The following is a 24,100-nucleotide window of genomic DNA, read 5'->3' as shown; positions in this document are numbered from 1 at the left end:
TAGGTGGTACCTTAGAGAAATCGTTCATCCTGTCATTGGCACATCAAAGGCAGACTGTTCCAAGTCCAGTCTTTTGTTGGACACTCATGTGAAATTGATTCAAAAGCGATAGAATCTTTGCACATATAAACAGCTAACAAACGATGGAGAATGTGTGTCTAAACAAACCCAATTGGCAGGACATGCAGTGCTGCTGAGAGGAAGCCTCTGGCTATCCATCACACCTTGAAAGATGAACAGGGCGGGCCTAGTTTTCCCTTCAAAGTCAGGAAAGGTTAGCGCTCTGGGAAAATGGAGCCCAAAGGGAATTTCAAACACATGGTGTGGCCCTTCTGGCTTGTAGGTCATGATTAACTATTCTTACCCTAAATGGCCATGACATATAATCTCTTTCCTAATTTTATTATTTCACTTGCTATCACAAGACCATAACTTTTTAGACATTCAGGTGTGATTAAGGGAGGGGGAGGTAGAATAAGGCTTTTAAAATCTTTGATTACCTCAGAAAACATATTTGCTTACTTTACCAGGAAGTTGGGGTTTTGTTTTGTTTTGTTTTCTGCCGATGCCAAGAGGGGATTAGTGAGTAGCTGCTGGGTTTGCCAGCTTTCTTTTGATTTCAGTTTATGTAATTAAGCAGTTCCCAGAATGACTTGAGGTTCTCACTCTCGATCAAAATATGCTTCTCAAATGTGTTAGGTGTGGAGGTCAGAAACAATCCAGACTCACTGAATGGAGGAAGGGGAAGTGAAAAACTTATCCTGCTTTAAAAACAGTCCCTACTGTGTCAAAAGGGTTGACCATGCTTTGGGACCATTGAGCTGTACTGAGTAGAAAAGCAAGTTAAAACGGAAGTCCAAATGGGCTGAAGTTAGAATAACTCGAAATGAGGTTAACAATAGAAATAACATGGGGAAACCAACTGTGGTTTACTATTGAATTTCCAGCAACCAGAGCCTCATCCATGATGGGTATTTAAGACGTCACGTATTCAACAAAGACACACTAGGAACCCACTCTGTTCTAGGCTCCATTCTAGTTGCTGGGGATACGGTAAGAAACTAAACCAGTGAGAATCCCTCCCTCAAGATGCTAACATGGAGTGAATGTTGGTTGAGCAGATTTTTAGTGAGCACCTCTGAGCTAGTAGTGGTGATGCAGTTGCTGGGAAGTATTGTTATGTTCCTCAAGGACCTGACCATCTCATAGGGAGGTGAAGACATCTGTCCATAGAACTAAAGAACTGTTCAGAGCTACACCAAGTATTGGGTGCTGGTACACAGACTCCCCCGAGGGGGAAATGGTCAGCATGGACATCCATGGGCACATTCTGCAGGCAGGAGGCTCAGTGCAGAAGCTGACTCGTCCTGAAGCCTTTAGCTCCTTAAGCAGTAGGAAATTGCAGATACAAATACCAGAGCACCCTTTGGTTTCATTTCCCTCTTATAGCCCCATAAACTTTTTTAAAAAAGTATTTATTTATCTATTTATGCATGCGTGCATGCATGCCAGTGTCTTAGTTGTGGCAGGCGGGCTCCTTAGTTGCAGCATGTGGCCTTCTTAGTTGCAGCTCGCCAGCTCCTTTGTTGCAGCATGTGGGCTCCTTGTTGTGGCAAGCAAACTCTTAGTTGTGGCACGCAAGTGGGATCTACTTCCCTGACCAGGGATCAAACCCAGGCCCCCTGCATTGGGAGCACGGAGTCTTAACCACTGTGCCACCAGGAAAGTCCCCCTCTAAACTGTTTTAGTTTTTCTACCCACACAATGCTTGTTTTTAATGGGAATTATAGCCACTTTTCTTTGGGATTAGGCTAATTCCCTTAAAAACCAGCAAGGCAGAATTATCAGCAGTTCCAACCATAAATCAGTGACACAAATCAAACCCTCACTGGAGAGTGTAGCATATAATAGGGGGATTTGACCTAGTCAGAAAAGTCAGGGACAGCTTCCCAGAAGAAAAGGTGGTTGCACTGAAATCTGAAGGACAGAGAGGGATTAATCAGGTGAAAGGACAGGGGAAAACATGCCAAGCAGAGGGAGCAGCATGAACAAAGGCCCTGTGGCAGGAAGGAGTTTGCTGTTGGAGCAGAGGGAACAAGGAACAGTGGAAAGTGCGATGACTCAGAAGAAATAGATGGGGCCAGATCACACAGGCTGTGAGAAATATTGGGGAGTTTTCCAAGAGTAACAGGAAACCTTTGAAAGAATCAGTAGAATGAGGGAAGAGAGGGGGGATGCATTGTAATTAGATTTTCATTTCAGCAGGGTAACTCTGCCCATAGTGTGATCAGCATTTGGAGGGGGGCAGGGGCAGCACGGGGAACTGGAATCAATGTGGGGAGCGTCAGTAAGAGGCACTTGCAAGAATCTCAACAAGAGATGATAACTGCTTGGGCCAGAACGGCGGCCGTGATGGTGGCAGCAACAGTAGGCAAATGTAACAGGTACAAAGGTAATACGTGCAAAGATACAAAAAAGGTGAAAGCAATAGGGCTTGATGATGGATGTGAGGGATAAAGGAGAGGGAGGTATTGAGAATGATTTTTCAGGCTTCTGACTTACAACTTGGCTAGATGGTGAAGCCCTGCCCTGAGACAGGCACCCTGGACGAGGACCAGTTTTCTGGGGGAAGATTAGGAAGCAATTTTGAACATGTTGGGTTTGAGTGCCTTTGAGGCATCAGAGAGAGATGTCAGAAACACAGCTGGGTAAATGCGTCCGCAGATTGGAGGAGAGGTCTGGGATGGGGGGAGACGTCTGTGAGTCACCAGTGTCGAGGTGCATTAGCCACCGTGGGTGTGGATGAGATCACTCAGCGAGTACAGAAAGGGGAGGAGAGGGCAGGGCCTAGAGCCCCGCCTTGTGGGATTCCCACACCTAATGGCTGGGCAGAGGAGAAGCCTGCAAGAGGAGGTAGAACAAAACCTGCCAGAATCACAGGGAGAAAAGCAGCTGAAAGCCAAGGGAAGCGAGCATTTGTTGAGAGAGGAGGTGATCAGGGGAAAATAGTGCTGAAAGGGCAGGGAAAACGAAGACTCGATAGTGACAGTAGTAACTATCCTACCTCTGGCTATAATACTGTAGTAACAATAGTAACAGTCTTTATGGAGCACCAGTTATGAGCCATGCACCTTAACATATAATTTACTCCTCATAAGAATGTTGTAAGGCGGGTCCTATTATCCTCCTCATTTTCACAGATGAGAGAACTGAGCACAGAGAGCTGAAGTCATTTGCCTGCGGTCATACAGCCAGTAAGTGATGAAACCAGGGTGGCAGCTCTTCTTTCTCGCTCCATGGCCCCTATCCGTAAATGCTGTGTGTCCGGTGTAAGAGAATAAAAAGCAGCCAGGGAGATAGGGTGGGGAGAGGAGATTTTTCCTCTTTAGAAATTTGGATTCTTTCAGACACAGGCAAGGAAACACTCCATTGTTGCTAAAGCCCAAGTCCAAGTTGGTGAGCATGGACCGGCATTGCAGCAGCTGTTTCTGACAGTGGTGCAGCTAGATTAGGGCAGTGTTGCATGCATGCCGCAGCTGTTCTTGCCATGGGAAAGCCTTGCCCCACGTGCTCTAAGCCAGTGGTTCTCAAAGTGGGGGCCTCGGGCCAGCAGCATAACATCACTTGGGAACTAAGAGATGCAGATTCTCAGGCTCCAACCCAGATCTTCTGAACCAGAAGCTCTCCGGGGCGGGAGGAGTGGGGGAGGAAGCCATGTTCTAACAAGCCTCTGTGAGATTCTGATACACAGTTTGAGAACCCGTGTGCTTGAGAGATCCTTGAAAAAGAGGAAACCTCCAATAACTTATAATCCAAATCCATATATCTCACCTTGGCAGAGACCAGATGGAAGAGTGGTTCTCAACCCTGGCTGCCCACTGGAATCACATGAGGAGCTTTGAAAACTACTGATGCCTGAGTCCCACCCTCAGAAATTCTGGTTTCATTGGGTTGGGGTTGGCCTCATCGATTTGATTTTTGAAATAAGGATTTGAATGGGGAATGGATGATTGAATGAATGATTGGCTTCTGAATACTTCTGAGTACAAAATTGTACTTGGGGGAGAAAACAAGGCAGGCTTTGAAGGGGAAGGTCAAGACAAATGGAAGAGAAGCTAGATCTTTAGGCCTTTGTGAATACCAGTAAAGCTTGAATAATTCTGGAGGTTATGGTGGTGGGAAGAGGTAACCCGAATTCATAACAATTCTTAAAGATGGACTTATTTTCAAAGAGATGCCAATTATAAAGTAGATATGCTGTCAAGGCTACTCCACAAATAAAGCATCATTGTGATTTTTACTGAGTCTTAATGGAAATGATGCTAATTTTGATTGAAAACAATATGCTGATATCCTCGTAGCAACATTGCTAAGACTGTATCTGTATGTTAAGAATGTACTCTGCACCTCTGGCCTCTCAAACCTCCCTGCTTCTCCTTTATTTCATGAACCTTCCAACCCAGCTGACCTGGTCAGTTTACAGGTCCCCAAGCACTGTGTCCATGTTGTGGTATTTGCTGGCACCTCCCCCTACCTCCTCCTCCTCCTTCTCTCAGGGCCTAGCTCCTTCTAGAATCCTCCATGGACCCCCTGATTCAGAGAGTTCCCCTTTCTCCTAATCGGTTTGTCACCCAGTGTCCTTAAGGCACTCTGCTCCTATTTTGTTTTCATCATTCTGCCCATTTCCCATATCTGCCCCTGGATCATAAGCGCTCAGGACAGTGACGGCTTATAACTCTTTGCCTCCTGCCTAGCACAGCACCCCACACTGTATGGGCTCAGGAGATAGTAGTCAAGAAACTGCATAAGTGAATTTCAGTCCATTTTCTTCCAACATCATCATGGTGTGCAGATTAGAAGCCACCACCCCCAAAGAGGTGTGACTGTGTTTTGGCCATTCTTGAGGACAGAATCCAAAAGAAGCACCCCAAAGTGGGAATCCCAGAAGGAGCATCTTCCAGTGAGAAGTGGCACCCATGGGAAGAGCTCTCACCATCTCATTAGTCCATGTTGCTTTGTATTAGTTTCCTAGGACTGCCATAGCAGATCACCACAGACTTGGTGGTTTAAAATTATAGAAATCTGGGGACTTCCTAGGTGGCACAGCGGTTAAGAATCCACTTGCCAATGCAGGGGACACGGGTTCGAGCCCTGCCCCAGGAAGATACCACATGCCATGGAGCAACTAAGCCCGTGCACCTCAACTATTGAGCCTATGCTGTAGAGCCCGTGAGCCACAACTACTGAGCCCATGTGCTGCAACTACTGAAGCCCACGTGCCTAGAGCTCATGCTCCACAACAAGAGAAGCCACCACAATGAGTTGGCACACCACAATGAAGAGTAGCCCCCACTCACCACAACTAGAGAAAGCCAGTGTGCAGCAATGAAGACCCAGTACAGCCAATTTAAAAAAAAAAAAAAAAACATAAATTAATTAATTAAAAAAAAATAGAAATCTCTTCTCTCACAGTTCTGGAGGCCAGACATCTGAGTCCATTGTCAATGGGCCGAGGTCAAAGTGTCGGCTGGGGCGTGTTCCCTCCAGAGGCTCTAGGAGAGATCCTTCCCTGCCTCTCCCAGCTTCTGGTGGCGCTGCCTTCCTGGGCTTGTGGCCGCATCACTCTAATCTCCACCCCCGTGGTCACACTGCCTTCTCCTCCCTTCTCAAATCGCCTCTGCCTCCTCCTTATAAGGACATTTGTGACTGCATTTAAGGCGCACTCTGGTGATCCAAAATAATGTCCCCTACTCAAGATCCTTAACTTAATCACAACCATAAAGTCCTTTTTTGCTGTCTAAGATAACTTTCACACACTGAGGGATTAGGACATAGATCTCTCTGGGGGAGCCGTGATATAACCCACCACACGAACAAAGGAAACTGGAGCCTGCAAAGGGACAGAGACGTCCAAGGTCACACTTCAAGGTCATAACAGAAATTAGAGACCCAGATATCCTCTCTGTCAATTTTGAGCTTCTCCCACTTGATGCCTATGAAAGTAAGACAGAAAGATTTTAGAATAGCACTTCATATCCTAACTCCTTCGTCTTCTCTCTGGAACACGTGCTACCAGGATTCCCCTTCTTGAGTCCCGGTTCTGTTACTTTGGACTGGCAGTACGCTCACTGGCCTGTGTGGGCAGCTGCAGTGGGATTCGCTATATGGCATTTTCTCCTCTCCTTTCAGGACCGCCTCTTTTTCGTCATGGAGTATGTAAATGGTGGAGACCTCATGTTCCAGATTCAGCGGTCTCGAAAATTTGATGAGCCTCGTTCCCGGTTCTATGCTGCAGAGGTGACATCAGCCCTCATGTTCCTCCACCATCATGGAGTCATCTACAGGTACCTATCCTCTCCTCCTCTCTTCTCCAAAGGCGAAAAAAGTAAAGAGTTCTCCAGACACTCAAACTGACTTTGGCTCCCGCCCAACTCGTCTCTTAGCAACCCACTTTAGATTAGTTGTTTGTTCCAATTTGATTACAGAGGGCTTTTTTGGGGGCTGTTTATCACTGTGAATGTTAATATTTGAATGGCCCCAGGAGATCTGACCCACTGTTTGTGCCAGTTTTGATTGAAAGCTTAAACACGACATTTTAAAGGCTCGGTGCCAAGTAACCTTGGGGTGACCTTCATTTCTCTCTCCCCCACCCCCATCCTCTTCCTTGAACATCAGGGCATTCTCTTTACTTTTTCCTTCTGTGCCATGAACTTCCTCCCCTTCCCAACCTCTTGCCACTTCCTGAGTTTGTTTGGCTTAGTTGTCTCCAGCAGATAGAATCAGAGAAGGAGGAGTTCCTTGGGGGTCTCAGGGTTTATGATCTGGGGGGGAGGTGGGGGGGGGGGAACTAGACAATGTCCAACAGGAAGTGACTCTCTACAGATCATCCAGTCCCTTATTACTGCCTTGTCCCCTTCCAAGAAAACATAGAACACACACACACACACAAACACACACACACACAAATTTTCCAGTAAGCGAGTGGGACTATTTACGCAGGCTTTTCTGTGAGGTCAGGAATTCTGGGAGGAGTAAATATTTATAATTAGCAACAAGGACACTAAAGTTCCTTAAGGTTTTTTTCAATGACTGTCAATTTCTTTACTTGGATTTTGCTTCCTCCTTTTTTTTTTTTTTTTTTTTTTTTTTAATTGGGTAGAAGAATAGCTGGCTTAGTGCAACCCAGAACTAATCCCTCGCCCGCACTTCACTGGCCCGCTCCCAGGAGCAAGGCCCTGACTACATGTTCTCCAGGGAATTCTGACTGACCCCCAGCAGCTTCCTAAAGTCCCTCTGCTCAGAAAGAGTCAGGGGCTCCCTGTGGCTTCCATAACGAAGCCCATACTTTTCAGCCTGCTCCCATGGCCCTCCACATCCCAAGTCTGTGTTCTTGTCTCCTATTACTGCGTAACAAACCCTCACAACCGCAGTGGCTTAAAACAATACCCATTGATTATCTCATAGGTTCCACGGGGCTGGAGTCCAGGCATGGCACACCTGGGTCTCTCTGCTGTGATCAAGGGGTCAGCCGGGCTGCATTCTTGTCTGACGTTTGGGCTCCTCTCCCAGGCTTACATGGTTGTGGGCAGAATTCATTTCCTTGCAGCTGGGGCGTTTACGTGGCTTCCTCGAGGCCAGCAGGAGAGAAAGTCTTTGCTGCTTTGAGTCTCTAACTTCAGGGAGGCCTGGACCCTCTTTTTAAAGGGCTCACTTGGTTAGATTGGGCCCACCCAGGCTAATCTCTCTTTTGTCTAACTCAAAGTCCAATGATTGCCTTAGAGGACTGGGGCAGGGAGGGTGGGGGGGACTCGAGGGGGGGGCGTCAAGGAAGGGAGGGAATATGGGGATATGTGTATAAAAACAGTTGATTGAACCTGGTGTACCCCCCAAAAAAATAAAATAAAAAATAAAAAAATAAATAAATAAATAAAAAAAAAAAAAAAAAAAAAAAAAAAAAAGTCCAATGATTTAGGGACCTTAATTATACCTGCAAATAAATCTCTTGGGCCTTGTCCTATAATGTCATATAATCGCGATAGTGACATCACATCCCTTTTCCACACTGGAGGTAAGGTTGGAGGTAAGTCACAGTTTCTCCACCATATACAAGGGGAGGGGTTTATGAGATTATACCAGAGTGTGACACCTTGGGGGTCACTTAGGTTATGTCTGCTACTGCCCAGTACACCTTTCTCCCCTCACTTCCCAGGATGTCTTGTTTTGAACCTACCAAGGTTCTTAGCTTTCCTCAAACTCACCTGCCAGTTTCCAACTTTCTTGTTCTACCCTCCTCTCCACCTCCTCTGTCCTGCCCAGAAGCCTCATGCAATACTGCCTGCCTGCTCGAAGCCTGGTCCCACCAGCCCAGAGCAAGTCTCTCCATCCACCACACTATATCTGCACTTTGGGAATGAACTGCAAGTTGAACTCATTGCTACCCCTGCCACTCTTCACCTTATGTTAGGGTCCAGCATCCACATGGGTCCTTCATCAAGTCACACCCTCTCCCTTAGGGCCATGGCTGCTGCTTTTAACCCTTCGATCTTCTTATGTCCTCTTCTTATCTTGCACATAGTAAACAGTCAACAAATAACCATTGGCTTCAATTAGTTTAAAACCCTAATCTCTGCCCCCAAAGCAGCTTGCAGGCTAGCTAGAGACACTGGGGTCAGATATGTGAAAAGATCACGCATACTACAAGGCAGCGCACTGTTAGGCGCCAGTGACAGGGAGAATTGTCATTCATTGGGATATCATCCCTGTGCCCTCCCGATTAGAGTGAGTATAATCATCCACAGTTTACCAGCAGGGCTTCAGAGACTTCTCTTAGATAGTTGGCCCCAGTCTGTGAGGGACAGACAGGAAGTGTAACTGATCAGCAAGCTTGTGCCATACATCATGACACTTGTCGTGGGCCTCATCAAGTCCAAGTCCACACTCCTTACTAGGTATTCCAGGTACTCCAAACTTGACTTTTCCTTATGTTTCTAGTTTCTTCTTCCCACTTCCCTTGACGAGTGCTTCCCTCTCACCACACCTGTGAACACTTTTGTTCTGTTGACTTCTATGAGCCATACTTGCCCTCCCCCCCGCCTTCTCACCTCCCTGACCATTTCTCTTCCATCTCTATGTCACCTGGCCTGGTCCTTCTCCCCTCCAACCCCCATCCTCGAAATGCTGGTTTTTCCCCAGGGCCTTCATCCCCAATTTCTCTCCCTGAGCAATTTCAGCATTTGCCTGCCCCCAGATGACACCTGTGTGCCCAAGACTCCCGTATCACTCTCTCTAGCCCCCAGCTCTGTCCAGAACCCCACACAGGACCACTCTCTCAAGACGACCTCCAGGCCTTTTTCCTTCTTCCCTGGCTAGGTTGTAAGAATTTGCTGGCTTGACTCACTGCCTCTCAGTTTTCTGCCCTCCTATCTATCTACCTCCCTCTCCACCACTGCCCAGTGTTCTTTCAAAGCACAGGCTGGTTGTCGCGTGGTCCCCTTCTTAGCATCCTTCAACCCTCAAGAGATAAAGCACAGAAAGGGGTGCGTTTTGTACCCAGAGGAGATGCCTTTTTGTGTGTCTCACAAAGACACCATGCGTGCTAACAGGGCCCTTCTGGCCCCCAGTGACCTTTTGGTCCTTATCACCCTTCCCCCAACTATGTATCCCACCTTCTGGGCCCTCCAGATTAGGCCATTCTCCCCCAAATACCCTTCTCTTTCATTTCTCCAAGCCTTCGTCTCCACTGTCCCTGGAATCCCTTGCTCCCAATCTGTGTCTAGATCAGTGAGTGGCTCCCAGGTCACATCTATGGTCTGACTGCCTCAGAGTCCCTGCTTTAAAAAATTGGTAGATTCCAGAATACTGGACAAGGGGACTAGATAAGGAAAGGAAAGAGTGGCCATGTGTTGATGATCGCTGAAGCTGGGTGATGGGTACACAGGGGTTCACTATTCTGTCTGCTTTTGTGTATGTTTTGAATTTGCCATAATAATCATAATTTTTAAAAAAAGAATAGCAATTCCAGGGTAACATTCCTAGAGCTTTTGATTCAGTAGGTCTGGTATGGGGTTCAGGAATCTGTACCTTCTTAAAACGTTGCTCAGGTGATTTGGGGACCACAGGTCTAGAAAAATTCTATTCTGCCTTCAGGAATGTGTCAGATGCCCCTGCTCTGGGAGGCGTCCCCTGACCACTCAGCATGTCGTGGGGATCATGCCTTCCCTGAGCGACAGCATCTGTCTGGATCAGGCTGTTTCCCTTTGCCGACCTTGTATTTTCACTTCAGATACGTGTCCTGTGATTGAGAACTCCGTGCGTGCGTGCTTACCTGGCTGGCCTAGGATGGTACCCTGCTTGCAGTAGGTGTTCACTAAATATTTGTTCTAGTTGCTACTGCTCCAGGGCCTTCCAGTCCAGTGGGTTGCTACCTCATATGTGTGCACTTTTGAAAGTCTGTGTTGGAAGAATCTGTAACACACAACACACAGTTGTTGTTGTAGTTGTTTCTTTTGACCTTGAAAGGGCCCTATTCCTTCATCTCTCTCAATTCATAGATGAATGAGGACCATGTGATCTCTCTTTCCCACGCTGCTTTGTTTGAAGCTGCCGGCACAAGGGCTGTAGGGTACGTGTCTCTGCCTGTTCGCCTCTGGCTGTTCCAAAGCCCAGGTGGAGACCATATTTTATTTATCTAGGAGTTTGACAAGACCAAATTCTGCAGAAATTTGAAACCTCATTGCTGAAGTTGAGATAGAATTTTCCAGCCTTCCTGCCGGAATTTATACACAAACGAATTAGCAGCTAATTGGCAAGGGTTCAAGAACTAAGGGAAGAAGTCGTTCCTCTGGCTGGGGGCTCACGCTGGAAGGCGAGCCCAGGCTCTGGGCCCTCTCTGGTCAGGTTCCCCGTGGGTGCGGCACGGGGCACTGTCTCTGCGTCCCCTGCCCAGCATTCCTGAGAGTCCTCTGTGTGCTGCAGTGGGAGCAGGCGTTAGCTCGCTGTGTGTCCATGCTTCCTAACCACGGCTTGGAAAAATCTCTTGCCCTCCCTTACGCACTCACACGCACCATGACAGCGGAAGGTTTTCGGGGGGGACTTCCTTCTGACAGTGGATTCGGGGAACTTTCTCCTACTCTGCATCGTGCTCAGAGCTTGCCGGTTTTCTTCTGAGCTGCTCAGTACAGCAGCTGAGCCTCAGAGGATGCTCCTCCTTTCCATGTGACACAGAAGAGAGACTGTGGGGCCCACCTCAGACACAGAGGGCAGCAGGGGCCCTGGGAAGAGAACCAGAGGCTTGGACGACAGGAATACATCTTCTTCTTTCACAGCACAAGTACTGCAGCAGAGAGTGATAAGGAGCAGGGCTTCTGCCACTCTGGCCAGGTGTCTTAACACTAGAAGAATGAATTCCTTCCTTCATTTTTATAAAATTGAATTCCTTTTTTTTAAATCACAGAAGTAGTAGTTAGTCATAGGAAAAAAATCAAAATTTAAACAGCAAAGAAGGGTGAAGTCAGTTTTCTCTTCACCAACTTCATAGCTACCCAGGGCAAAACAGTTGAACAGCTGATAAAGAATCCTTCAAGAAATCTTGAGCAAGTGACTGAACCTCTTCATGACTGGCTTCCATGTGCGGTTCAGATAATACCTGCCTGCCTCCTTTCTAAGGTAGTTGAGAGTGATCGTGACAAGTCAGACTGTACAGGTGGAAGTGAAGGATGTGAAAGCAAGGGGGAAGGACAGGTGTTTTAGGTATGTCAGCTATCACTGATGATTAACAGTCGTCGCTTCGAGCACTAAAATTTGGTCTTTAACCAATAGGAGAGGAAGCTGTACGTTACAAAGCTCTCCTGCTCCTTTAAATCGCCAAGATTTCCAATCCTTAACGAGCCATCGTCGTCACCCCCAAGAGTCAGTCGGCCCTGGGTGCCTGTTGTGTGCCTCATGCCAGAACTGAGAGGCAGTAAGGAGGCAGGAGGAGTGGGAAGGGCGTTTCTGCTGTGGCCCTGTCTAGATCACTCTGTACTCAAGAGGTGCTCAGCGAAGGCTTTCCTTGATGATGTTTGTAAAAACTCAATTAAGAATGAAGAGCAGGAAACAAAGATCTAGTTTAGACTCAGATAAGCCTGAGTGTGAAATGTCTAGTCCTCTCCAGGGCTGGGGGACAAAGCCCAAGAGGAGGGACTTGGACGGGATTTCCCTAGAAAGAACTGGAGACAGAGAGGGGTCTCTGGCTGTCCTCTCCAAGCTGGGCCTCCCTGGGAAATGCGTATGGAGTTGTGATGTGTATCATAGTCTTGCCTTCCTGGTGGTCTAAGGGGAGATTGTGTGCCTAGTTTGGGGAATGATAACCTGCCTTGATCCCTGGAAACCTTTCCTGCCACAGGCACAGTTAGCTGTTTCCTGAACTGATGAAGGTCTCTGGTTAAAAGCTGTTTAATAACTGGAAGGTCTGAGATTTAGAGTCTCATCTTCTTTCATTACATTTCCAGTGTAGCTAATGTTCATATAAAGCAGGCAAGGAGGAGGAACTGGGGTGATCCCTTCCTCCTTCCTTCTCAGTCTTCTGGGACCTAGCCCTTAGAAAATCACGTGGGGATCTTTGTCCCCGCAGAGCACCTTTCTCAGCTGTCAGCGTTCCCCCGCCCATTGTAGAAAATGATACTTTCATGTAAAGCACCTAAGGGCAGAGTGTGTAATGAGACGATATCAGCTCCTGTGGCAGCAATTGTGGTGTGAATGTCAGATCAAGGAGGGCCTCAGAGGCTATCTAATCCAACACCATTTTATAGATGCGGAACTTGGAAACCAAAACCAGGCGGTAACTCACTCAAGTTTTCACAGTGAGGTGTTATAAATCAAAGATATACATATAGATAAGGATTCAAAGAGTTCCACAAGGTGTTTAAAGAAATGAAAAGCCATTTTCTGCGCTTCTTCCCCACTAATTTCCCCTTCCACAGAGACAACCCCTTGCAGTTCTTTTAGTTCACACTTCCAGTATGGACCTTTGTATTTCAAAATAACATGTTTTTTTCTTTTAATTGATGTATAGTTGATTTCCAGTGTTGTGTTAGTTTCTGGTGTATAGCAGAGTGATTCAATTATACATATATATATTCTTTTTCATATTTTCCATTATGGTTTATTACAGGATACTGAATATAGTTCACTATGCTATACAGTAGGACCTTGTTGTTTATCTATTTTAAATATAATAGTCTGTATCTGCTAATCCCAAACTTCTACTTTATCCCTCCTTTACCCCATTTCCTCTTTGGTAACCATAAGTTGGTTTTCTATGCCTGTGAGTCAGTTTTTGTTTTGTAAATAAGTTCATTTGTATCATAATTTAGATTCGACATATAAGTGATACCATATGATATTTGTCTGGCTTACTTCACTTAGTATAATAACCTTTAGGTCCATCCATATTGCTGCAAATGGCATTATTTCATCTTTTACGGCTGAGTAATAAGTCCATTGGTATATATACCACATCCTCTTTATCCATTCATCCGTCGATGGACAGGTAGGTTGTTTCCATGTCTTGACTATTGTAAACAGTGCTGGTATGAACATTAGGATGCATGTATCTTTTTGAATTAGAGTTTTCTCCAGATATATGCCCAGGAGTGGGATTGGTGGATCATATGGCAACTCTATTTTTAGTTTTTTAAAGCACCTCTGTGTTGTTTTCCATGGTGGCGGCACCAATTTACATTCCTACCAGCACATAGCAGGGTTCCCTTTTCTCCACACCCTCTCCAGCATTTGTTATTTGTAGACTTCTTAATGGCGACCATTCTGACCAGTGCGAGGTGATACCTCATTGTACTAAATAACATGTTTTAATGTTATTTTTTAGATTTTATTTAGGCATTATCTAGTGACTTTCCACTATGGAAGTGAGAATTTGGTTCTCTGCCCCACCTACGACCTACTTAACCACCCTGTCAATCCACATAGCCTTCCAAACCTCCCATCTTCTCAACAGAGTTTACTGTAATTTTGGTTAAATGAATGTACGTTGTATACATTATTATGACTGTGAAATGCTATTTGGAACTAAGCCACATGATAAGCTATAATTGCTTTTCCTTTCCTATGCACTTTCTGTGTTTGTTTTCCCTGGAGATAACACAGATGCTCTCCAGATTGTCCACATGTCCCTTCAGGGTGGCTAGGTGCAATAGGCGTTCTATCAGTATTCATGGATAAATTTCTTCTAGTGCCTGCTGCAGAGCTGTCACCCCAGGATCTGCCTTCACTGTTGCCCAGGCATCTTTGCCTCTTTCATGTGAGAGCTCTTCTCTTACATCACGTCTCCTCTTTCTTGATACACTGTCTTGTGGTGATGTACCTTCTAAGAAAGAGTATGGGAAGTAAATTTTTGAGACCTTCCTTTTATATCTAAAACCATCTTTATCATACTCTCAAACTTGGTAAAGAGTTTGGCTAGGTGTAGAATTGTAGATTGAAAACCATATTCACTCAAAATGTGAGGGTATTGTTCCATTATCTTCCAACTGCCAGTGTTGCTATTAAGAAGTGTGAAACTATTTGTTCTTGATCCTTTATATGGACCTCTTTCTTTTTTCTGGAAGCTTATTAATTACTTGTTCATGATGTGGTGTAGACCCATTTTCATCCATTGCACTGGACCCTGGATAAACCTTTTTAATTTAGAAAATTGTGTCCTTCAGTTCTGAAAATTGTCTTATTTCCTTAATGATTTCTTCTCTTCTGTTTTCTCTTTCTGGAACTATCTTTCAGATATTGGAGTAGTCAACTTGGGTATCATGACAATGAATCACCTGCAGGCCACTTATTTGGGGAACTTCTAACTATCAATATTGTTAGAGTTTTCCTCTTGAAGTTCTCAGATTACCCTGGGAAGATCTTCCAGAGTCCTGCCTGCAGAAACAGGGCTTGACAGCCAGATGAGCCACATGAGAGAAGAAGGTTGAGGGGTCAGCTCCCACAATACATATATCCATCCAGTTGTCATATATTTTGTTCTGTACCCTGGTGCCTGCCCTCTATCCCATTCCGCCCTGGTCCTGGAGACTTTCTGTTTCTCTTCTCCAGAGAATAAACCCCTGAGGCAGAGAAGGAGCTATGCAGAGTAAGAAGAGAATCTCAGTTTATAATTGCTTTTCAACCAGAACTCTTTACTTTATCTCTTTGTAGGAGGGTGAGTCAAAAATTATCCGCACTCTGGCTGTAGATTCAGTGCGGATAATTTTTGACCTACCCTCGTACATCACCCTCATCTCCAGAGGTAATAGTTACTGCAAATTCCTGAGCTTTGTTGGAGCCGGAACTGGGAGATTCCACAGCCTAAATTTGCTTGTTCTTGACTTTCCCCACTGCTGGTTCAGGATTCACCTCTTTCTCAGACCTACTAAGTCATGTCCCACTCACCCCTTTACTTCCCAGCTTCCAAAATTATATTACTATTCTTTCTTCTCTTGTTCACGCCATCTTTGTGTGTAATTTTGGGAAGAAGAGAAAAATAATTTGTGGGTATTCAAGCTACCCTTTTTATCTAGAAGTCAATAATAATAATAACAAAAATCACCACCACCACCACAGCCATAGCAGCAACAGAAACAACAATGATAGCAAGACACTCATTTAGCCTTCATTACCAGCCAGACCCTATTCTGAGCACTTTGTGCCCATTAACGCATTTAATCATCACACAGCAACCCTATGTGGTAGATACAGCTACTATTCATGGAATTTATGATATTTCCAAAGAAGGAGATCCTACCAGATCCCATGCCACTGTCAGGTCACCCTGTTCCATTGCTGCTAGCTGCAGTCTTGCATGGGAAGCAAAGTTGTATGTTGGAGACAGCGCTGAGTTGGAGTCAGAGAACTGGGGCCAAATCCCGTGTCTGCCTCATCTTTGTTGTATTTTCGTGGGCAGGATACTTAAACTGTTTGAAGTATAGTTTCCTCACTGTACCATGGGAATTAGAATGCAGACTTCCCTGGACTGTTTGGAGAATTACATGAGAAATCGTTTGCAGAAATGCCACGCGCAATCCTTGGCACCTAGGAGGCTCTATAAATATTGGTTGGATGAGTGGGGAAGTGGAGGGTTATGGAGTCAGAGGGTGTTATGGGCTGAATTGTGTCCCCTCCAAGTTTGTATGTTGAAATTCTCACTTCTGGTACCTCAGAATGTGGCTGTATTTGGAGACAGGGCCTTTGAAGAGGTAAAAGGTAAAATGAGGTCATGTGGGTGATCCCTAATCCAGTATGACCAGTGTCTTAATAAAATGAGATTAGGACACAGAAATGCACAGAAGGAGACCATGAAGACACCAGGAGAAACCTCATTTACAGGCCAAAGAGAGAAATCTCAGAAGAAACCAATCCTTGATCTGGGGCTTCCAGCCTCCAGAACTGTGAGAAATACAATTCTGTTGTTTAAGTCACCCAGAGTGTGGCACTTAGCTATAGCAGCCCTAGCAAACTACTCCAGAGAACCTAGACTGCAGTCCCAGCATTGCCACTTACAAACCATGACACCCTGGGCAAATGACCTAATCTCTCTGACCCACAATTTCCTCATCTGTAAAATGGAGCTGATAACAAATATCAAATCAAAATAAGATGGCCAGGCCTTCAGTCTTGGCATAAATAGAAAGCTTTAAATAAGCTAATGGACATAGAAAGGACTCTATAAGTTGTTTGGGGCCTAGTGAGCCATGGGGAGGTGACACCCAAGCAATGATGACACCCTGTTTGTGGGGATCAGGGTGGTGGATATGGGAGGCTCTGCACCCCCAGGCAGGTTAAGGCCCCATCCAGGGCAGGCCCCTTAGGGTCAGGCAGTATTCCAGGGGAGGGAGCCTCTCCTTGGCATTATTCCAGTGATGTGAGCACTCAGGGACCATAGGGCAGAATAAGTGAGTACCAAGAAACACACATGACACTGACCAGCGGGCTGGAACAGCAGATGGGCGTGCTTGTGTTGGAAATCTGTGGAGTCTGACTTCTGTGCCTTGGCCTCCTTGATGGGCTCCCTTGGCATCTACCATCTTCATGAGCTCCCACCCCACTCCCCACCCACATTCCCCAGTCCCTACATAACCTGCTTCAGCAAAAAAGCTGACTTTAAAAAGTGCATTTTGGTAACGAGAGTCATTTGGTCTCTACCATATTGTATAATTGAAGGGCTTGTCTTTCTGATAAAGGAATATTAAGCATTATCGTGGGGTTTTCCGGGGTAGTCACTTTGTGCAGATCTAGGTTTACTTAGAGGTGAGACCATCTTCACCCCAAACTCCTTTCGTACAATGTCACCTGCCAGTGACAGTGTGGGGCAAAGTCATTGTGACATAATAAAGGGGAGGGGAAGAGAGAGCAGAGACGGAGCTGGTTGGGATGAAAGCCAAGTTTACATTCTTCTAAGGAAGCCACGTTATTGCTGACCAGATCAGAAGTAGAATTCTGACTCGGTTGACATCGGAGGTTCAGAGCAAACAGGAAGTTTGGAACCAGAGGGAAATTCCTGATTAAATGTGTCCGAGTGTTTCAGCTAGTCATGTGTGTTCAGAGAGAAAATGATCAGGGACCCTGTCATCTACTTTTGTGTCTCTCATGATGCCTACCACAGAGCTGAGGACCCAGCGTAGTGGTTAAGGACCCCGTCTCCAGTGCTTATTAGATATATGATCTTTGGCAAGGAACTTACTTCTTTATCTGTAACCCTCAGTTTCTTCATCTGTAAAATGGGGATATTACCTCCCTCAAAGAGAGGTTGTGAGAATCAAATATATGTTAATACATGTAAAGTCATTATGATTATGTCGGGTACAGAGTAAGTACTCACTGAATCCTCACTGCTGGTAGTGTCATTGTTATTCTGTTTCACAAGTGGTTGAATGGACAGTTGGTAAAATTCACCTTGTCCATTTTGAGAAGTTTTCCACGAGTGCATCTTGCTAGTTAGCAAACTGATGAAAACGCCTTGTCAGGTTAGAGTCTCCCAAACAGAGGCTAGTTTGAGGACTCGGGACTGGTCTTATGAAGCAGAATTCAATATATGTAGCTTGTATGTTCATGCGGTGTTCTGTAGAAAGCAGACATCTTGGAACATGTATTACTGCAATGTATTCAACAGTAGATCCTGAATTCTCCAAGGCTTAGTCTTATGATTTTGTTTCTTAAGTGCCTTTGGCTAATGATTGAACTGCAAAAAATAGGAATTGTTTTATCAAACAATAGACAGCTTTACCCCATGGTAAGCAGAGTCTGTGTGAATGTCTGAGTGGATCCCGAGGTCTCAGTGGGCCCTGGCTGAGTCCAGGATGACTCAGGCTGGTGGGGGGTTTCCTCTGCCCATAGAAGCATGAAGGGCCACACTTAATTAGCTTTGCTTCTCTCTTTGGTCGTGTGGTAGCAGACTGATGGATTAATCCTGGTGGTGGGTTTTTGCCACCTTCTCTCTCCTTGCTTCTGAGTCTCTTCTGCCACCATTCCTGCAGATTAATTATCATAAAATAAGGAGTTGGGGCACTTTCTTGCTCAATAGCGTGCAGTGACTCCGTGTAGTCTCAGGATATTGTCCAGTCTTCTGCCTCTTACCTGGAGCCATCCCCAAGCTGACCCTCTCAATAGCTTCTTCTCCAGGATTTGCACACAGGTCTCTTCCCACCCACCCTGCCTTCCCAAGTGCTCGTCCCACCAGGCTCCTCTCCGGAAGGTGTCCTCATCAACACAGCTACACACACTGTGCATTTATCCCCCAACTCCCGAACATCGACTGCTCTCTTTGCCTAGGAATAGCATACCTTCTCCTAGAATACTAGACCTTCTTTTTCACTTTTCATTTTCTCTAACTCTGTCCCATCATTTAAGATTCAGCGTCAGTTCATTTTCCTCTGGCCCTTTCAAGCAAAGTTAGTCCTCTCTTCTTCCCATTAACGCTGCATCTGCTCCTTTATATATTCTAGCATTTCTCACATTGTACTGACACTATTTCTCAGTTGAATGATCTTGTGGAGCTTCTGCGGGTTATGTTGAACTTATGGTTTAATCCAATTACCCTTGAGTTCATGGCCAACCTATTCAAATATATCAAGAAAACACCTCCAGGGAGGTGGGGGTACTTTCTAAATATATTTGGCCACAGGGATGCACTTTCTAATGGACTTCTTGCTGGACCCACATTTCCCTGGGCTTCCTTTCTGTGTGCACTGCCCCGTTCCACAGTCTTTTTATTCTTCACAATGTCTGGCTGACGAAGGGCTGCAGTAGAAAGAACGTGGGGCCGGGAATCGGGCCAGAACTCTAATAAAGCTTTGCCTCAGTTGGGTGACCGCAGGCAAATTACTTCTCCTTTCTGGACCTCAGCTCCCTACACGATGGCTGCATTGGAGGATCTTGCTCTGTGAGCCTAAGGTTGTTGGTCTGGGAATCCCTTGAACAGACTCTGAAAATGAATCTCAAAAAATGGCATCTACAAATGACCTCAGTGAGGCTTCAGAGGTAACCAAATTTAAGTAGCAAAAGTGCCTGGTGCCTGCTGGAGAGTTTAGAGGTCCTGGAACACGAAGCTTCGTTGGCAGGTCATCCCATGCTCTGTGCTCTGAGTATCAGATCACTGTGGATCCCCCCTCTCCAGTGTATCCACAGCCCCCTCTCTTAATCAAAACAGACGGTTTCTTAAGGGTCTGATGTTGCCACGTTAAGTGTTTATCCCTGGGGTGAGCAGAGCTTCCTCCAGGGGCCATAACCCACCATACAGGCAAGAGGACCAGGGCTCTTTGCTTAGAAAGTCATGGCCCCATCAGGATTGAGAATCTCACACCCTGTGATTCAAAACCCTCTCTGAAGTGGGGCATTTCTCAGATGAAATTCCCTCTGTTGTTGGAAAGCTGCTAAGGCAAAAGCATTCATCCAAAAGGGATTTCGGTTTGGGTTTGTACCTTTTCCTGAAGAGCGCCGCTCTGTTGTTCAGGGAGCTGTGTATTTACGCAGATGCTCGTTTATTCAGTCATCAGTGATTGTTAAGCCTCCTTGATGTATCAGGTGTAGACCTTGGAGTTTCCATGAAAAGGAAAAGACACACATTCTCTGCCCTCTTGGCATTTAAGTTTGGGTGGGGATACCGGGCAATAACATGAGTGATAACAATAAAAAACTGATAAGGATGATGATAAGGAAAGGATAGGGTGCCAGGGAGCTACATAGCAGAGATGCCTCAGCAGGATGGAGGAAATCAAGGCTTTCTGAGGGAATTGACCTCTCCCAGAGAGGCCCGATGGGGTAAGTAGGAGTTGGCCAGAGTTAGAGGTCATGGGAGAGTGTAGTAAGGAATGGGCTCAGGATGTGTGAAGGCTTGGGTAGGCAGGATGCCAAAGGGGTCTGTGGGTCTAAAGAATGTCTACGTGCCTGGATCTCAAAGCACAAAGGGAGGCTTAGCAAGCAATGGAGGCTTGAGGGGAGGCGACGGACCCCATCCTGAGGGGCCATAGAATGGCTGTCCAAGGTCACGTGAGTGCACACTGATGTGCCGTTAGGTTGTGTTATACGTGGGGACTGTGGAAGAGAGGCCGACTAGTTACTAGAATTTTAGAGGTGTGAGTAAACTTGGGGGTCAGCTACTCCAGCGCCATCTTTTATAGATGAATAAACTAAGGGAGGTGGTGTGGCTTGTCCAAGATCATTCAGTCTCTTGATGATGCAGGCAGAACCATGAGTGGGGGCTCTTGTGTCTTTTGATGGTGTGGACTGATAAACTGACTCCAGATAAACAAACAGAAGCACCTGATTTGTAGCTGATTTCCATGGTATAAATATTCCCTCCAGGGGAAATTTCAAGCTACCAATGTTTCACAATCAGCTTACAAAGCTCCTGAAACTTCAGCAGTCTGATTTGTGAGCTGGCACCAAAGGAGGAAAACTATGCACATCTCTTCCCAACTCCATGGTCAGTGACATTTTATTGGTAGGTTGGTATCAGCCGTGGTGGGAGTATTTGTACCATGGAAATCAGCAAATGCCACAGATCAAAGTTTGTTTCCCCTGGAGAACTATTGTTAAATATTTACCAGTACACCACTGTAAAATGAAATCTATAGATTAAGTGAGGCAGCACTGTTCAGGTCAACTATATCCTTGTTGGTTTTCTGCCTGCTTGATCTACCATTGAAAGAGGGTATTTGTGCATTTCTCGTTTCCATTCAATCTTTTTCTAACAGTTTTATTGCAATTTAATTCACATGCCATAGAATTCACCCACTGAAAGTGTACAAATCAGTGGTTTTTAGTATATTCACAGTTGTGCAGTTATCGCCAAAATATTTTCATTACTCCAAAAAAAACCTCTATTTCTTTTAACCATCATCCCTCCGTTCTCACCCACCCTCACCCTCAGCTTTAGGCAACCACTTACCTACTTTCTCTATAGATTTGCCCATTCTGGACATTACATATAAATGGAATTATACAACATGTGCTGTTTTATAACTGGCTTCTTTTACTTAGCATCTTTTCAAGGTTCATCCATATTGTGGCATGTATCAGTGCTTCATTCATTTTCATGGCTGAAGAATGTTTTGTTCTATGGGTATACCACATTTTGTTTATTCATTCGTCAGTTGATGAGCCCTTGGATTGTCCACCTGCTGCTATTAATATTACTGTACAAGTCTTTGAGTGGTCATATGTTTTCATTTATCTACCTAGGAGTAGAATTGCTGTGACAAATGGTTTAACTTTTTGAAGAACTGTCAAGCTGTTTTCCAAAGTGACTGCATCATTTTACATTCCCACCAGCAACATATGAAGGTTCCAGTTTCTTCACATCCTCATTGATTATATATCCAAGTAGATATGATGTATATCTAATTGTGATTTTGAGTTCTATCAGTTCTTGCCTCTGTTTAGACACTCTTTTGTCCAGTACATACCTGTTTAGGGTTTTTAGGTCATCTTGAAGAACTGACCCCTTCATCATTATGTAATGTACCTTATTCCTGATAATTTTCCTTATTGTGAAGTCTGCTTTGTCTGAAATTACTATAGGTAGTCCAGCTTTCTTTTGACTAGTGTCAGCATGATATTTCTTTTTCTATCCTTTTAATCTATCTGAATCTTTATTATTTAATGTGTCTTTCTTGTAGACAACATATAGTTGGGTCCTGTTGTTTCTTAATCTACTCTGACAATCTCTGTCTTTTAATTGGTGTATTTAGAGCATTCACATGTAAAGTGATTATTGATAGAGTTGGATTGACATCGACTATTTTTGTAACTATTTTTTACTCATTACATTTGTTCTTCATTTCCTTCCCCTCTTTTTCTGTTGCTTTTTTTACTAAAAAAAAAAAAAAAAAAAAAAAAGAAAAGCCAATTGTAATTGTAAAATGCATCTTCAAAATTGTTAAAATGTAAAAAAAAAAAAGTGTGTTCTAGAATCTGTGAACCCTGGTCATAGTACCCACCTCATAAGAAGGTTGTGGGGCTTAATTAGGGTTCTGCATCAAAGTACTCACTGCAGTATTTGGTATGGCAGTGAGTACTAGGTATTAACCATTACCGTAATTACTGTATTAGTCCTACTCAATTACCCTGTGGACCTCACAGCTGACCTAGACACCCCAGTTCCATCACTGCATCACAGTTGAGCATAATTGCCCTAAATACATAGACATATGGTTCTGGACTGAGGTTTTTTGTGGTCACTTACTGCAAATATGTTCTCTTGGCCTCTTTGTTCTGTAGTCCACAGTTAAACACAGAACTCTGAGGCCAGACGGCCCCATATTTGGATCCCAGATTCATCACTTACAGATATATGACCTTGAGGAATTTCTTAACCTAAGTCTCAGTTTCCTTACTTGTAAAATGTTTATATTAATACTTTCCTTGCAGAATATGGTCAAGATGTAGCAAATCATAGCTGTTATTATTATCAGTTGTCATCCTATCTCTTTCTCTAAATAAGATGCTTACTGTGACTCAGTATCCCTTGTTGAGCTGGAAACTCTAGGCAAGACCTGATGGGTGCATAGAAGAATTTAAACATTAGCAGGGGAAATGCCTTGAACCATTGGGAACAACCTCTCCAGGTAGATTTGGCAGTGGGGAAAGGGGGCGGGGCTACTTCCTAGCAGCCTCATTTAGAGGGTTCCCTCTCAGCCCTGGAGAGGGTCAGCTCTAGGGCAAAAAGAGATTCCCAACTGATGCAGGCAGCAGGGGCGACATGACGGCAGCCACCTGCTCACATCCATCATAAAGCAGTGAGTCTGATGGAACAGCAGCTGTGTGTTCATTGGTCCTGGCTGTTGTGGGAACCCCAGATGGGTGGTAGTGCTTCATCTCTGCAGTTTTCTCCTCAAGAATATTCTAGATAATGCTAGTTATTCATCTTCCTTTACTTCCTTATTTTTGTTTCCTAAATCTGCAGTTTGGGTTTAATGGAAATAAATAACCCACCTCCTCTCTCTTCACTCCCCAGACACACTTTTAGTGTCTGAACAACACCAGGCTGGACCTTTAGACCCAAATGAGCAGGAGATGTACATTGATAGAAGAATCCTGTAGTACTTGCCTCTGTTTCATGGTGGTGGCGGGGTGTCAGATAGCATCAAACTAAACATGGGCAGAGCTAGGCCTGCCTAGAGGAAATTTCTGTGTCTGTCTAGTTTTCTCTGGTCGGGGGACTTGGTTGATGATTTTTCTGAGCCAAGGCTGCAACCTTCCCAGAGGCTGGGCATCTCCTGGCCAACATGGCTGGAAATAATAGTGCCCTTCCAGAGTCGAAGGCTTCTAGAAGAATCTAAAATTCTTAACCTCAAGAGAGACCCTTTGCTGTGCTTTATGTTTCAGTAAGAATTTTGTGATATACTGATGTGAGTTAAAAAACAAAAAACCGGCGAATTAGAGGAATTATTTGGATTACCCAAACCAAGAAAAGGACGGGATTTGGAGAAAAAAGGATTTCAGGCCTCAATAATATATATTTGGGAATCCCTTTTCCCAAGGTTATATGTTCTAGAAGATCCCAGAAAATCCTGTCGCATTGGCCTGGGCTGCTAAGGAGAGGCAGGGATCGTTCCACAAAGCTTTCAACCTG

The 24,100-nt window shown here is 45.0% G+C and overlaps 1 protein-coding gene across 1 annotated transcript in view; it reads left to right on the top strand.

Annotated features, from left to right (window-relative positions):
* Nucleotides 1-24,100, top strand: part of PRKCE (protein kinase C epsilon) — a 515,835-nt gene that overhangs the window by 417,874 nt on the left and 73,861 nt on the right. The window contains exon 11 of the mRNA XM_057740938.1: nt 6,190-6,344. Within this exon, the coding sequence (XP_057596921.1) occupies nt 6,190-6,344 (155 nt within the window). The remainder of the gene's footprint in view (nt 1-6,189; nt 6,345-24,100) is intronic.

This window comes from Hippopotamus amphibius, chromosome 7 (assembly GCF_030028045.1).
Source record: "Hippopotamus amphibius kiboko isolate mHipAmp2 chromosome 7, mHipAmp2.hap2, whole genome shotgun sequence".
Taxonomy (NCBI): Eukaryota; Metazoa; Chordata; class Mammalia; order Artiodactyla; family Hippopotamidae; genus Hippopotamus; species Hippopotamus amphibius.
Note: the sequence above shows the minus strand (reverse complement) of the source record. Positions and strands in the feature narration are given on the sequence as shown.